Raw genomic sequence first — 17,311 nt, forward strand, 5'->3', positions numbered from 1 at the left:
AGAAGTCAAGCAAATTAATGCAATAGCCACAGTACTTTCAGTTTCATGGTTTATGTCCCTAAATTAGTTCTTATTTTGATCTGTGTGGATTTCATTTGTCTGACCTTGTCAAAACAACTTCAAACTGTTACCTTTATCAGCCTGAATGAAAAGGATTATGAAGGATTATGGCAAAGAGTACCTATCCCCCTTGTTAGAACCTGACCAAAAAAACAGCAGGCTCATCAATATATTCAATGAAATTTGGCAAAGCAAGACCAATTAATGCCATAACCCATGAGAACAAGGAGTTTGCAATGAGCCCCCATGGCTGGGGGGCTGCTCTCAGCCACTGCAGCTGCTGAATGGAGCACACTTACCCTGCCCATAGCTCCTTTTTCATCAGAGCAGATCTTTGCTTGGAAGGGATCCCAAAGCATATGTGGGTCTCCCTATGTCACTGCAGCAGTCCGTGAACACCTAACATCAGTAACTGACAAATGATCATCTGCCAAGTCACCATGGCATGTTACCTCCCACCTCCTATCCATTCAGACCCATCAGATGGGTGGGTATAAGGTGCTGTTGAGATTGTGCTTTTCCCCTTAGAGATAGTAGAATTTTCATGAAGTTGGCGGGATTCCAGAGAATCCTTAATAGCTCAACTTTTATGCTATCAGTACTCTCTATAAGAGACTTGTGTTGGGAATGTTGGCATAACAATTGAATTTGAAGTATCAGAGAATTGTCTAAACCCATGTTGGGGAGTACGTCTTTGTTGTTAGCCCAATTTCTGACCTTTCAGATCAGGACTGGCCAACCTGCGCTTCATGGCTGGACGCAGCTTGTGCTGACATTCACCTGTGAGCAGTGGCTAGTGGCAGATTTCACAAGTGCAAAGGAACAAGAAGGCAGTGCCACCTCCTGCCTGGTGCTCCCTGAGGTATGTGTCAGGTGCAAGGGATATTGCAAGGTTGGCTGTTCTAACTCTGCTCTTCCTTGGAGTCTGTCCTCATGGATTTCAGCAGCCTTGAGCAGGTACCCCTTTGCAGGAATCAGCACAGCACCCTATAATTCACAGTCCTGGCTGTAGGAGGAGAAGTGCAAGAACACCACGTGTGTTTGGGGTATCAAGGATGCAGTGCAATTGTTCAGATTTTTAGCCCTAAGACCCATCTGAAACCAGGCTGAAGGGAAAACAATGTCTGCTTTACTACCAGGCTGCAGCTGGCTCTGGTGTGGCTCGAGGTGCAGAGGAGGCTGAAGAAAATGGATCCTTTCCTTTTTATTTCTTTGTTATTACAAAATGTCCAGCTGAGAAGAAAATGGAATTCCTCTTGGCCTCATGTTGTACAGGCTCCAGGATAAAAAGAGGCTGTTAAAATCCCCAACAATATAAATATAAATATAGATGACAATGTATCTTTTATATAAATAGGTCACATGCTGTAAGGAAATATTGTCAGCATGAGGCAGATCACTTAAAGCCAAAGAAAACTTGCATTTTCTAGGCAAGATCTTTAGCAGCACATTACAAAATGTATGTTTTTAGAAAAAATCTATTCTCCAAAAGAAGCAGTTTACTTTATCCTTGTTGTTAGTACACTTTGTCATCATCTGAAAAAGAAAATTAGTTAATTTTGCCCTAACATCCTTACCTAGCATTTCCTTCTAATTTCTTATTTCACTGTTATATTTCTTCCTTTTATTTTAATCCTGTATATTTTCTCAGGGAATTAACCTGCTTTCTTGCATTGTCTTTCTGCTGAGAAGACAAGCAGGATCAAATCCTGTATTTGGGAAATGCAGTCATCTTGGCTAAAAAACAGGAGAGAATGACAAATTTTCTTGATATCATACTTTTGCTACAGGTGCCAATCAATATGTTACTATGCTTCAAAGGATACTTTTATATCACAGACTGCTTTTTTTTTTTCCATTGAGAGGTTTTTCTAAACAAAGCAAAATACTTCCATTTTAAAAATTTGCTGTGATAAAATCAGGCCTTTACACAGGTACAGTGACAGTCTCACAGTGGTCAGGAATAAAGTATTGAGAGTGCTGTTTTTCTCAAGTTTCATTCTTTAAGTCTGGAAACTAAAGTGCTGAGTGCTGACCCTGGGTAGGATCTTGATCTGAGTAAAAAGCAATATGTGGCATTTCCTGAAATTGTGACTGACTTTTGATACGGCTCTCAAACAAGAATTACCTGCTTGATAAGAGAAGGAGGCATTGATTTTCAAATAAGCCATTTTTCATGTAGTTTTCTAATTGCATTTATGTGGAAATGTAGGGTAATGGCAAACTCCTGTAGAAGGGCAGAATTTTTTCTAATGTCCTGCAGAATAAATTTCACTTAAATCTTCTAAAACTCAGTTTTGTCTCAACTCACAGATGAAAATATGGGGCTTCTGTGTTTTCCTGGTAGGTGTTGTGGTTTTTTTTTTTTTTTTTTTTTTTTTTTTTTTTTTTTTTTTTTAGTCTGCATAGGTAAGATGAAAGATTTAAAAGCTAAGGCTGTCCTTAGTATCTGAATTTCTGTCTTTAGTATTTAGTTGTTGATTTGATCCCACGAGTTCCACACATCTCCTCGGCAGAGACAGTGGGAATGTAGTGAGATATAAACATATAAACTTGGGACCACCTGCTTTCCCAAGGAAGCATGGTTTGCCCTCAGTGAGATGTCATTCTTTTTTGAGGGTAAAATTTGTGCCGCGTGGTCTTGTTTTTTAGAAATGTGACATGTGACAGAATGTTTCCACATTTAGCACTCAGAGTTTTTACCCAACCATCCAGCCTGCAAAACTGAAGAAAACTGGCTGCTGTCCTCTCCTCAGCAGGACTTTACCGCCAGCAACTCTCACTGCCCAGGTTTTGCTGAAGGGAAGGAGAGGAAACAGCATTTACAATTATGTTCTCTGGGCTCTTGCTTGTTTTCTCACTTGTTCACAGTTCTTTGCAGCTGGCGGGTAAGTGCCTCCTGCTTGTTTCCTGTGAAGGTTGTCGTGAAAGTGCTTCCACTTCTCTGGCTTTTCAGGGTGATTGTGGTTCTGTGGTGCTGCCAATATGTGCATTATTAGTTTGGGGATGGAGAACCTCCTAATGGCAGGCAAGAGGCTGGGGAACGACCTCATAGAAAAAAAGTAATGTTTAGAGAAGGAACCAGAGACTCAATGGTTTTTATTCATATATAGTTGCACTATCATTTCAATAACCCCAGAAGATCAGACCTAAGAAAATAATGCTACACGTTTAAATGCCTTTAAAAAAAAATTTAATTATTTACTACTGATTTTTGAGCTGTTGGTGTCTGGGTAATGGCTTGCAAAATCAGGCAGGGAAAATCTCCAGGAGTGGTGATATGCAGAAATATTGGTAAGACATTAAGATATTCACAGATGATGGCTATAAAGGGGGTTTTGTTCACTGTTTTGAACAGACTCGTTGAATTCACTGGCATTGATAAAGTGGATGGAAGAATTTTTTAAAAATAAAATCGGATTAAGTTTAGGAAATCTCTTGTGGAATTGCTATCCCCTTAGCTGCACTTCTCTTGAAAGTATTCTGCAGATCTGAATGTTTAAGGTTAAATTCTTTCACCTTTCTAATGCCTGAGGATTGGCACAGATTGTCTCAGAGTATATGGTATTTTTTAATCATCATCGTCTCCCTGCAGTCCAGAATAATTATTTTCAGTGTACTGTACATTATCAATTACATTGATTTCAATTTTTTGCGAGCTTTTTAAGGAAATGTCTTTAACCTCTTAAATACATTTTTATTAAATTTGACACCCGCTGCTCAAGACAAGGATCAGGGATGAAAGCTGGTTATGAATCCCACAAAATTGGCAGGAAATACAACTAGATGGGTCACAAAGTACAAGACAAGGCAGCAGAGCAAATTCATAGGCACGGCTCACAGCTGCTGCTGATAAGCTCATTGCAGGACTGAAATTAGCTCCCCTGCTTCTACCTTACCTTGAAGCCAACACTTTAGGCATGATCAGGTAAACTGCCTGGAGAGCTGGGGACCCAATTTCTGGTGCAGGTGTACCTTCTAACTTCCACCAGCCTTTACACACTAGCAAGTGCCAGATGCTATTACTCCCCAGTCTTTGCTACTTTCTCAGACTGCAATTGACTTCCCAAAGTCATTCCTAGTTTTATAGTCAATGGCTCATAATAGGGGATGGCAGATCTTGTAGTCAGCAAGGCTGAGGAGCCCAGAGTGACCCCTGAGAAGCCCAAACTGGTTCATGCACATTTATATGATGAAAAGGAAAGGATTGATGAAAAGGTGGATTTGGGGGAGGGGGGGCAAATGGCTCAGCAAAGATGGCTGTGTACCCTCTGGGAGACCTGTAAGATCTGGAAGGGTGAGAAAAGTTCGTAGAGGCCAAAGGTCTAAAAAGCCATGCCTCTGAGGAGAGGTTGGATGGAACAAGGTAATGGTAATAGCAGCGTGGCTGAGGGAACTCACTGACATAAAACCATCCAACAAGCTGTGCTGAGCTGCTGCTGCTGCCCACCACTGATCCACAGCCTAGTGATGTATACTCATGACATACATTTTCTATTGTCAACTTTATTTTGAGTCAGTAGAATTGATGTTGCTCTGGCCCCTGTTGAAAAATATAATGTTTTTATCTGACATGAATGCAATGACTTAATGTGAATGGAAAGTAGAATCATATCACATATCCACTATACATTTATTCTATAACAGCTATTTGCTATGTGTTGTTTTGTTTTACAGACATGAAAACATTTTTACTTTATAATAAAGTCAACAGACTCTGTCTTGAGGCATCTATTGCACAGTCAGTTAGAACTGCCACTTGCAATCAAGACAATGAATCACAAAAATTCAGGTGGATCACAGATCATCAGCTTATGAGTGTGAAACTGAAACTATGCCTGGGAGTGCCACTGAAGAAGGACCAGGCCATGGTCACTCTCTATCCCTGTAATCAAAAAAGTGAGCTCCAGTGGTGGGAATGCAGAAATGAAAGCCTCCTTGCAATCCAAGGAGAAGATTTATTTTTCAGTCCTGGCAATGAAGAGCATGAAAATGTTTTGTTAATGAAGGAGCTGAGTGCAAAGAATAAATGGAATATCTATGGGGCCATGGATGTTTTATGTTCCCAAGGATATGAAGGTACAGAAAATTGATTTTTTCATCCTTTGCATTAATTTCTTTGTGAGTGTTAGAGTGTGTAGGATCTTTGGCTCTGTCTATTCTGACTCCTTCAGTGACCACCAGTTTTAGAAAATCCACGCACTGAGGTACTTAACCTTGAATTTAGTGTTATATTTATGTCCAAGCATGTATTATACACACACACTTTTTCAGTCTATGCATTATAGTAAATTAGTATTTCAAGTACTAAGAGTATTACATGTACTCTATATTCTATAAATACATATTATTAGTGAATATGTATATACATACTCTCATACTATGTATAGTATTCTATACTATGTATAGGTATTCTCTAAAATCACTACTGCTCACCATACTGTGTCACTACATTATTAACAGAGCACATAAACACGAATAAGTTTCTTATACAGTCACAGGGATATGAAATTTACATCCCCATGAATGAAGCACAATATGAGTGAGCTGAGAAAGGTCTGAAAGTACTGATTTAAGCAGAGGAAGCATGGCTTTTTTGACTCAAGAGATGAGGATGTTCATGAAATAATTACAGTCACCAGTGCAATTACCTTTTCTGATTAGTTGAAGTCTGATTGTTCTGAATGGCTTTCCTACATCCAGAATGAATGCTCTAAAAGCCACCTCACAAGATATTTGAACACTGAACTCTTAGCTTTGCCTGTGGGAAGCTGCTTCACTGTATGAGATAATTAAAATGGTCACTGGAATAAAACCAGAGAGAGATAGTCTAATATATGTTTACTTTCTTTTCCCAGGAATCAAGACTTATAAATATTAGTTCCTGCTCTTGCACATGTTATATAAATATTAACATTTTTTGAAATAGAAGTATCTTAGGGTAGAGCTCTGGATCCTTATTAAGATTGTAAAATCATCTTGGTCAGAAATTTAATTATAGACTGTCACCCTGATTTTTTAAGATTTTCTAAAGCCTTCTAAGTTTACATTCTTGTAACAAACTTTTTCACACACTTTCTGTAAATAACTTATTGTTTTTGCATTCCTTCATAGAGGCAAAGAAATTTGATGGAGCAGTAGTTTGTCCAGTGTCGTTGGAGAGGTGGCACTTTCACCCTCCAATCCACTATCACCTTTAGAAAACTATAAATGCTGGAGTCAAAAAATAAACTTACCTTTTTTACCTTTACAATAGCAGCGGCTCACGTCATGCTTTCTTGTGTCCTATAGTGACAATAGACCCCATCTGTGATATATTACTTTACATCAGAATAGCACTGCTATAAACGTATATCAGCAGCTGAAGTCTGAAAAAGTGCTAAAGTAACTTTCTTAATGATTATGGGACAGGAACCATGGAAAGCACTTTGAGATCCAATTCTGCCCCAGACCTTACTTTTTCCCTAGTTTACATTAATTTGTTACTTTTCATATTCATGTTAACATTCTGTGTTCTCAGAGACCTTCACACTGCTAGGAAATGCTTTTGGGGCCCCGTGTGTTTTCCCTTTCATGTACCAGCAGCAGTGGTGGGTGGAGTGCACGGCCGCAGGCCGCGCCGATGGCTGGCTCTGGTGCGCGACCACTGCCAACTACGACACGGACCAGCGATATGGGTTTTGCCCGTTCGGAGGTAAGGTACCTTGTTGTATTGTGTTTTTATATCTTTGTAACAGTTCTGTAATGGTTTGCCCCTTCACACCCCATTTTCTCCCAGTGGTCCCACCCTGAGCTCTCCCACCCCTCCAATGCCATCCCTCCCTGGTGCCTTGTCCATCACACAGCTCCTAATCCCACCCCCCCAAAATCTTCCACCTTGGGCATTGAGTGAGTGGACAAAGGCCAGGGGTCCCTCCCTTAACCTTCCCCCACTGGTTTGTGTTTCTGTCTGTCCTCCTGCCTTCCACTCCCCCGAACTCCCCCATTGGGCGGTGAGCGTCCTTCCCCCTTGTCTCCGGCCCGGTACTTAAGGTGATGATGAAAGCCATGTGACTCACTTTCAGCTGCAGGGACATGGAACACAGAGCTCCCTGGAGCATACAATAAACCTGAGACTTTTCCCCGGCCGTGAGTCGACTCCCTCATTACCTCTCGGACGCCGCCTCTCCTCCATACAAGGCAGACAGCGAAGCGCTCTGTCTTAGCCGCTCCCCGAATCTGCCACGAGAGACAGGGGAGTGTCCCCCGCTGCTGACCGTGCCTCTGCCGGGCAGGCGAAGCCAGGGGGCTTCAGAGGGAGCACAGCGGCAGTACCTGTTCACTCCCAGGTCCCCTCAGTGTGCCTTTGGCAAAGCAGCATGAGCAGAAAATTATTATCTTTATAATAACAACTCATAACTTATAAGAATGTATTTTAGTATATGATCCATTGGCACAGGCTGCAGCTCACTACGCAAAGGAACGACATGTTGCACAAAGATGTGAAGAGAGTGATTGAAGAGTAAAACAGCATTCAGTTCCCACTTGCTGTGGGGGTGCTGCTGAACAGCACAATAATTCTGAACTCCTTACTTCTTCCCAGCGAGGATGTCTGCTGTCACTGTTGTGCAACCCTTCTCTGAGGACTCTCGTTGTAATGGATGCGGGCACAAAAAAGACCACTGTAGGAAGACTGATGAAGTTGATGTTTCAATTTGCATGACTCTCATGTGAACGCATTTTTTTGCTAAAGTGGAATGTGTCCTTTTATCCATGCTTTTAAGCCCTGTTCATATTGTCCAGGAAGCAGCCTTTCCACCCCGTCGACATCCGCCTGGCATTTCTCTGCAATTTCAATCACTTTCTTTTATTTCTGTGGTCACTTCCCCCTCTATCTCCCATTATGGTCTGGAGAGCTTTGCATTCATGATGTTGAAATCTCCACCTGACACATCTCATCTTTTCTCTATATTTTTCCCCATGTCTCCTATTCAGTATTGTCTTTTTTTATTAAAATGCCCCTTTACTCTACTTGATTGAAAGTAGACTTTCAGTGTGGCCCACACCCCTAGTCAACTGTGATTTCCAGATTCCTGCAAAGATACCTCACACACGGAGTCCTGAAGGTGTGACATAAGGTCATTGAATAATTTTCAGAGTTTTTGAAAGGTAGTCCCAGATTTCAGTTCTTTTTTAAAAATTCATCTTCGTACTGACTTTTGGGAATGATCAAATACCTGATAAAATTTTTGTGTTGTGCTTGATTGAGCATGTTGATATCTTCAACAAATCAAAGATGCAAAGGTAATGAGAGGAGGAGGATGGTGCTGCTCAGCACCATTGCTGTGTGACAGGCACATCCAGAGGCTCTTTGAATGGGAATGGGAGTTATCTGTGAAATTTTTTGATGATAAATTCAGGTCTAAATTCAGGTCTATAGCTAGTTCTTACAGCTCTCAGTGGGAGCTGCTGTCCAGAGAGAGAAGGAGATGCTGCACAAATATTTGAAAATTTTCTCCTGGGACTTCTGCCATGCACTCCATGCAAATGTATTTTCCTGTGCAATCACTTTCCTGGTGGTAATTCCTGACTTGTCTTTCTTCATGGAGCAGGAGGCAGTATAGGCCAGCTTTACCTGTCAGTGCGCTGGCCTTAATTTTGTCCTTCCCCATCTGCTCATAACATTTTCAGTGGTCTTGAAAGAGCAGCCCAGGTGAAATTGAAGGAGACAAATGAGAACCTGCTAGACAGAATGAGAACCTGGAACTCAGTTTTCTGTTGGCAAGTTACTATAACCTCTGCTGTTATTATTTTTTCCACAGATAAAGACAGCACATGGACTACAGATCTGTCAACAAATGTTCAGTACCAAATAAATTCCGACTCGGCTCTCACATGGCACCAAGCCAGGAAGAGCTGTCAGCAGCAAAACGCAGAATTACTGAGTATCACAGACATTCATGAACAAACATACCTTAAAGGTAAGGCAGTAAAGCAAACCCTGGGTTACATTCAGGATCTGTTCAGGCCATCAGAATAGCCAAGGATTATTTAGAATTATTTTGGCCATTGCCTTTGGACCTAAATAAGTGTGGGCAAGAAAAAAAAAAATTAGAATTTGCAAGTTCATATCAAAATTGCTGCCAATTTACAGAGAATTCCAGCATCCTGCAAGTGTAACGGTTTGACTTCATATTTATGAATCTTATTTTATCTATATATATATATATTTTTTTTTTTTAATGGAGGAAAAATCCTGAAAAGTAAATTAAAGATTTACTTTTGGTCAAGAAAAAACTTAAAAAAAAAAAAATTGAAAAGAGAGAGAAAAAGATCAATCTTCTTCCTGCCAAAAGAAGGACTTTTTTTGTTTCAAATGCTGTTTTGACAGCTGTTTTTTTCATTCACTTGGCAAACTGAAAAATATCAGTTATTTACAGATACCAAATTGCAGCCTTACGTATCCACATATAGATGAAGAAATTATATGGAAGAAATATTTATTGTTGGTTTTAAGGATTAATTTAACTTCTAACAAATTTTTATTATTGTTTAGATTTATATTCTACCAATAATTCTACTTAAATGTACAGAATTGAGCCTATTCTGCAGAAACAATTTTGTTTTGGATATACTCTGTGGATATAATATGTGTTCATTTTGCATTAGTTGACAGGATAAAACAGGGAGTTTATGTTTGTTTGCTTTCTTACAGTATTCAAACTTTGGCACATTTCAACATATTAGGTACCACAGTATCTACAGATATTTGCAATTAGTTATTTAGGAATACAAGTCTTCCTAGAGACATTGTTAGTGACCATTGCTAATACAAAAGAGATTGATAAAATAATTCCTCTTATTTTTGTAACTTAGAATTAACCGAAGGTACAGATTCTGCACTGTGGATTGGACTCAACAGACTGGACTTGAGTAGTGGGTGGGAGTGGATTGGAGGCAGCCCTTTCCAGTACTTAAACTGGGCTCCAGGTAGATGTGACTTTGTTTGATTTTGTATTTCCAAAGAGAAAATATACATACCTCAAATACTGCTCTAAACTTTATTATCATATAGTTATGCCATGAGATAAGTATTTTACCTTTTCTTGCTTTAGCTTTAGAAGAATCTCTTTTTCTATAGCAATATAAGAGAGAAACCTTCAACGTATTGCAAAAATATTTTAGCTGTGAAAGCAACACTTGTCTATTCCAAATCTTCAGTCTTCTATTTCTTGACTAACAACTAAACTATGAGTTTACATGTTTGTATCCACTTACCTAACTTACAGACATTTCCACTACTGGAAACATACCTTAGCTCTTACCAAAGCTGGGAAAGACATGACCTCCATCACTTCATCCAGGAGTGGTCTCTCATGTGCATTTTAGACCTTAGAGCTCTGTTTTTCATTCAGATAAGTTCATTTTTTTTTTTCTCTGTACTTTCCCCAAAGGAAGTCCATCTCCAGAATCTGGAAAGCTCTGTGTGGTTTTGAATCCTGAAACAAAAGCTAAATGGCAAAATTGGGATTGTGATCAGAAACTTGGCTATATTTGTAAAAAAAGGAACTTTACTTTAGTTCGTTCAGGTATGTTGATACATATTGATAATTAAAGTAGAAGCTGTTATCTGAATCACTTAACATATAGACAAAGATTAACAGAAGAATTTTATTAGAAATAGAACTATGTCTTGTTTCTCTGGTTTGCTTTTTATAATGATTGCAGCCTTTCTAGTCTGATCTCCAGTTCCACAACACCCAGACTGAAACAGATAAAAGCAAAGAATTTCCAGCTAGTCAGACCTGCCTGTCTTTCAGGGGCCAGGTCTCCCCTTTATGTACACAGACTGCTGACAATGAAAAGGGAGAACAACACAAAAATTATTTTTCATAAGTGGTACATAAGTAAATATAAGCCCAAGAAAGAAAGATGCGTAACTTAGTGTGGTTCTAAGTCATTCTCCACAACTTGTGGTCAACCAGATCCAGAGAAGAAAGTTCAGGGTTCACTGCAGAAGTAGTGGAAGATTGAGACAGTGGAAGATCAACACATTGAAGTGAGAAAAGATATTTAAAGTGTATGAAGATTTCCCTCTTGGTGTGACCCTATGTATTCATCTAGCTATAAATTTGTCTTGATGGCTTGTACTCTATCAATATACTTAATCCTTTAAAAATTCATAAACCTTCTATGTTAGATGCAGCTGTCTGATTTTTCCTGACAAATAAGTCCTAGGTGATACAGAAGCTAATAAAATTAATGAATTACAAAACTAATACATTTGATTAATACATTACAAAATTAATATATTTGTTGCAGACATTTGACTAAACTTATATATTAAAAAGCTTTCCTTCTCCAAGCTAAAAATTGCCTGGTTTAGAGAATCACATTTATGTCTACTGCATTTTGTGTTCATAATTTCCTTATGATGAGAATTTCAAAATAAAATTCTTAGTTTAGAACTTTTGCATAGATGAAGTGGAAATATTTTCAGTGTCATGTCCCTTGCATGGCAATTGGAGCTGCAAAGCCTTGGGCCATGTTCCTAGGTGACCCTGGGCCTGTTACCTGCCCAGATGGATGGGTGCCCTATGTGGATCACTGCTATAAAATCTTCAGGGACAGCAAAGGATGGGAAGGAGCTTTGAGATCTTGTCAGAAGGAAGGGAGTCACTTGGCCAGCATCCAAAGCCTTGAGGAGCACAGCTTTATGGTGTCTCAGCTTGGGTACAGTGAGTATTTCCAGGGGGGTCTCTTGCCTTTGCCTGTATGGAAAACAAGACATTGATAGTTCCTGCTGAATTCTGGATGTTGTCAAAACTCTGATTTTATTTATTGCCAAAATAATCTATGTAGGTCTGGGGGGCTGGGTTTAGGGGCTTTCTGTTTTTTTTTTTTTTTTCATTTTGTTGAAAGAAGCTTAAAACATTCATGCTCCAAGTTACATAAAAGCAGTATCCTAAAATTTGACCAGTGCAATGGAATTGAAAAGTAACTATTCTGACTTCTACCCTACTATCATGGCCTATCAGTATTAGGCTGGTAATTCACACCCACTTTTATGAGGAGGAAGAGCAAAATTTTTTCACCCAGTGCAAGAATTTCCTTACAGCCTAATTTTCCAAAGCATACAGTCTTTATTTTTATATCTATATGAAAATATTAATTTATAAAATTATCGTAGAACATGCTGCATAAATTTCTGAAAGGAACTGTATGTCCAAAGCCTAATGGTTAGTGCTGTGAAAAGGGTGGAGTGCCAAAAGAGGTCTTATCTCTTTCCATCTTTAGAGCCAACAGACAAGCTGTGGATTGGGCTGAATGACCATAAGGTTCAAATGTATTTTGAGTGGAGTGATGGTACCCCAGTGACATACACAAAATGGCACCTGGGAGAGCCATCCACTACAAACAACAGGCCAGAAGACTGTGTCCTGATCAAGGGCGAGGTGACATTACTCAATACATATTGTACTTTCATACTAAAAATAACTGCTTAATAAAAGAATAACATGCTGTTATTTCAGCAAATGGCTAAAGCCTGAAAAAAGAGATGTAGGGATTGAATTGAATGAGATTGAGAATGAGATTGAATGTGACCTTAAAAAAAACAAAACCAAAAAGCATTACTGCATCACTGGTAAAATTTTCTCTTTAAGTACATCTGAAAGTCACAAATGAAATTATTAGGGCTACAAAACTGGTCTCTGAAGGTATTTTGAGTACATTCTCTCCTTTTCTTCTGGTGGTAATGATGGTATATGGGGATCTCTGATTCTTGTTGTCTTCTCTTTGCCTGCTTATTTGCCATCCCATAGCACAACTACCTTAGCAGGACCCAGCACAACCGGTCAGGGAGCAGTTCCATGCACCCTTCTCCCTTCTTATCACTGCCAGCTGAGGCTATACTGCTATAGCCTAGCCTACTATTTCACAGAATATGAGCAGATTTGGTTTTGATGTCATGTAGGAAAATTGGATAAGGAAAAATACTCCATTTAAAAATAAAGGAGAAAGAAAAAAAATTTCATTAAAAAGAAAGACATTATTTATCTCCTTTAGATTATTCAAATTTATATGTTTTTTTATTTCAAACTTTTTCCTGACACAGAATGGCTATTGGGCAGACCATGTCTGTGAGAGGAAGGCTGGCTACATTTGTAAAAGAAAAGCTACATCACAAACAGCTGGAGAAAAAGAAAGTAGCCTTGCAGGTTGCAAAAAAGTAAGTATATGAGAATGGAATGTCATTTTCTCAGATGAAATAGGTACACTGAGAATCCATTAGAATTATTTGAATTATTTACATTGAAGGGTTTTTTGTTTTATTTATTATGACGTTTCTCCCTCTCCGTTACTCTAAATTTTAGAAAACCATTTACAGAAACCACTTAGGAATCTGTAATTTCACTGCAAAAAATTTCTAATTCATAATATTCATGATCATAGTGCTTAATTAATTTTTAAATGTCATATTTCACTTAATACATAATAACACAATTATTTAAAATTTGTATGAAAATCCTAAAATCATGTTATAGGGCTGGAGAAGATATGGGACCTACTGCTATTTTGTTGGACATCTTCCAGCAACATTTTCAGAAGCAAACACCACTTGTGAAGGAGAAGAAGGTTACTTAGCCACAGTTGAAAGTAGGTATGATAATGATTTTTTATTTGTTTTTAAATATCTAAAGATTGTATCTTATGAAATATTCCTAGAAAAGCTAACACAACACCAAACAGCAAAATGGTCAAGTAACATATGAGGTCTCTAGTTGAATAACAAAAAAGTCTTGCTTTTTTTTTGTTGCTAATATGGAATCTTAGTCCTATATAGGGTCTTCTCCCCCAGCCTGAAGCAAGAAATAAGAGAAAAAATTCCATCATCACAGTAGACTTGCAGGATTTGGGTAAATGACTTTGTTTTCACTTGCATCTTGATGATGTCTTTTACAGGTATGAGCAAGCCTATCTGACTAGCCTTGTTGGGCTGAGGCCTGAGAAATATTTCTGGCTTGGCCTCTCTGATGTGCAGGATCAAGGCACTTTCAGCTGGGCCAATGGTGAAGCTGTCTCCTTCACGCACTGGGATGCAGGAATGCCTGGTGGGTGCTGTGGTGAGGGGTGGTGGGTGCTCTTTGACATTTAGATTTGCATTGGTATAATGTCCTCTGAATTTTATGTTTTAAACTTTCGGTATATTTTATAAGTACTTCCACTTCTCAAATCCCATATTCTAATTTCAAAGGGAAAATTTAAAACTGCACTTTTATATTAGGACATCTGATATATTTACCCATAAGATTAACTTTCGGCCCATCTTCACAGGGAGATAAAAGGAGTTACAAATGGGTCCTAAGACTATTCCACACATGTCCCTCTAGTGAAAAAGTTATCCTGGGAGAAGAGTTTGAAACAGAGCAACTGTAATGTGGATTTTAAGTTAGAATTCCAAACTCAAAGTGTCAAAAATCATTGTGCCATTATTATTTTTATGTGTGATCCTAAGAAAACTGCATTCATGGGTTCATACTGTGCAGAAGCACAGAAAACAAGATTTTGTGATGCCATGAGGAAATCTGCTCTCCGTGGGATATACTATGTTCCTCTTAGTGATCATTTGTCTGAAGACTTTATTGAAAACCTTCAGTGAGGTTATAAAATATAAAATAAAAACAATAAAAAATTACAAAAAACAAAGCCTAATAAAACCTTAGGAAATGCCATAAGAAGAAAGCTTGCCAGGGAGTCTGTGCTGTCAGAAGGTGATCAGGGAATGACGAGAGCATTCTGAATTCATGGTAAGGAATCTTCCCTCTCTGACATCCAAGTGCCACTCTGGAGTCACACTCACACCACTTGAGCTGGGGCCAAGGTCCCTCCCCAGCTACACCCCTACACTCATACAGTCAGACAAGGTTTCCTTAACAGCTTGAACCCATGTTTCCCCAGATTTTTTGATCCCTAAAATAATTCAATCATAGTGCAATAATAAAATAACAGCTTGATCTGGGCGCCTCCAAGGAGGGTGCATGAACAAAGGAAAGCCCGGGCTGTTTTACAGTCTAAATGCAGTAATGTCCGGGGTCCTTGGCCCCTGCTGAGTCTTTGGGTGTCCAGTCACCTGGCTGGACCACTGGTGCCTGTGCCCTTTGCTATGCAAAGGGTCAGCACCAGTTCACAGCCCTTTGCCTTGGGTCCCACCAGCCAGAGCTCAATCTCTAGTTGGCACTGCAGCCTGCAAACCAAAGTACCCACAGCAAATGCATTCCTAAACAATCAGGCTGGAACACTAAGAAGAAAATCTGTTTCTTTGCATTTGTGTTCACTAAGAAGAAAATGGACTTTCTGTGCTGGAAAGTTTCTTTGTGGGGGTATCTTTGGAGAGTCTATTTCAAGCTGAAATATCAAGAAAATAAATGATGGAGGAAATTGATGGCATGAAGTCAGGACTAAGCATGGCTGCAAAAGTATCCAGGAACTGTTAAGATTACATGAAATAAACCTTTCTCTTTAATATGTAAAGAGAGCTTTAGCTTTAGCTTTCCTGCTAAAGCTGCCTTGACATCTAAACTTTGCTAAAAGACAAATTTGGTGCCAATATTTAAAATGGTTACAGAGAGATATGGGGAAATACAGATGAATAAGTCATTAGTAAATGAACTGAATCTGTAATAAAGATATAGTGGGAAAGATACATAAAATCACTTCTGGAAAGGGAGGTTATGCTTATAGATCTCCCAGAGCTCCACACAGAAGGTGAAAGCATATGAATGAAGGAAATCTAGTAAGTGTGGTCTATTTCAATTACCAAAAGCCTTTCAGTTAATCTAACATAAGACAGAAAAGCTCTTACATGAATAAAAATATTGATAAAAAGGCACTGACGGGAAGGTGGATTTTTTTTACAGAGGCTATTTTTTACTGGGGAAGTGTGTTCACCAACAAAACCCCATAATGACCATGCTGCTCAATATTTTTGACAGAATTAAATAATTCACACTTTAGAAAATATCCAACATGTTTGTTTGTTTGTTTTTTCTTATAAAGGAAATAATCCAGGATGTGTAGCCATGAGAACTGGGAACACAGCTGGATTATGGGATGTTCTTGACTGTGAGACAAAGCAAAAATATATTTGCAAGCAGTGGGCAAAGGATGCAACAGTTCCACCGATTCCAACTACTGCTCTGGTCCCCACATGCCCTGAAGGTTGGGTATCAAACAACCATAGAAGTTCCTGTTTTAAAGTAAGTGCCTAAATAGTTAAAAGAAGCAGCTTGGGTGGGGAAAAAAACTAAACAAGAAAAAAAAAGAAAAAAGAACTGACATCTTCATTTTACAATATCTGAGATTGGAATAGAGCAAAAAACAAAACCCCAAAAATTCTTCTAAGGAAAATATCCATGAGAGGGGAGAAACTAAGGAAGAAAAATAAGGTTGAAGGGAGGGAAGGGAAGGGAGGGGAGAAGGGCACAGGAAAGAAAATGAGGAAGTTTGTGCTTCAGGGGTTGAAGGAACTGGAGCAGGAAATGGAAGAAGAGGAACATAAATATCAAGGCCCAAAAAAGACATAAAGAAAAGAAAAGAAAAAGAAAAGAAAAAAACAGGAAATAACCCCATATTAAAATTATTAAAAGGAAAATGTCAAAATTCTGTATTAAACAGCAGAAGCAGCAAAGCTGGTTTCTCAGTGCTGCTCTTTGTGTCTGTTGTGCAAAGATGTGGTGTTTGCCTGAGAAGTGTGGCAGTTCAGAGAACAAATGGAGCAACAGTGAAGTGTAGCCTACAGCAGCACAATGCCTAAGGCTGGACCTTGTTAAAATCAGCACATTATTCCACAAAAAAAAAAGGATAAAAAGCCATGTGAAAGGTTAATTAAACCAGTGTTTATGGAAGACATTTACTTGAGAGTTTCTGGTACAAAGCTACAGATAACTTGTGTTTGAAGTACAGTCAGCTGTATCTGAGCAGGCATAAAAAAGGGGTTTGAACAAGAAATGAGCGTAATGTGCAAACAGTGATTTGGGATCATGCAAAGTTGAAATGTTCTAAGTGTAAGGTGTTAATATTTTTTATCACTTAATTGAATTAATGAGTCCTGCTCTTTTTTTTTTTTTAAGTTTCTTTCAAATTCATCTGGAGTGCTATGTATTTGGGCTCCTTTATCCCCAGATCATAATTTTAACTTTGGTCAGATCTGTACTTCTTGTCTCTTAAACTAGTTAGACATCATACTGCAAATGTAAAGTGAGAGTTGTAA

General features: G+C 38.8%; 1 protein-coding gene across 1 annotated transcript in view; it reads left to right on the forward strand.

Moving 5' to 3' along the window:
- The first annotated feature begins 2,724 nt into the window (after positions 1–2,724).
- The window catches only part of LOC137486837 (macrophage mannose receptor 1-like), a 32,573-nt gene continuing 17,986 nt past the window's right edge, over positions 2,725–17,311 (forward strand). The window contains exons 1-12 of the mRNA XM_068212364.1: positions 2,725–2,948; positions 4,738–5,139; positions 6,581–6,754; positions 8,862–9,020; positions 9,916–10,029; positions 10,494–10,628; positions 11,595–11,777; positions 12,337–12,494; positions 13,157–13,270; positions 13,587–13,702; positions 14,005–14,153; positions 16,099–16,298. Of these exons, the coding sequence (XP_068068465.1) occupies positions 2,891–2,948; positions 4,738–5,139; positions 6,581–6,754; positions 8,862–9,020; positions 9,916–10,029; positions 10,494–10,628; positions 11,595–11,777; positions 12,337–12,494; positions 13,157–13,270; positions 13,587–13,702; positions 14,005–14,153; positions 16,099–16,298 (1,962 nt within the window). The 5' untranslated portion in view covers positions 2,725–2,890. The remainder of the gene's footprint in view (positions 2,949–4,737; positions 5,140–6,580; positions 6,755–8,861; positions 9,021–9,915; positions 10,030–10,493; positions 10,629–11,594; positions 11,778–12,336; positions 12,495–13,156; positions 13,271–13,586; positions 13,703–14,004; positions 14,154–16,098; positions 16,299–17,311) is intronic.

The sequence above is a fragment of the Anomalospiza imberbis genome, chromosome 1 (assembly GCF_031753505.1).
Source record: "Anomalospiza imberbis isolate Cuckoo-Finch-1a 21T00152 chromosome 1, ASM3175350v1, whole genome shotgun sequence".
Classification (NCBI taxonomy): Eukaryota; Metazoa; Chordata; class Aves; order Passeriformes; family Viduidae; genus Anomalospiza; species Anomalospiza imberbis.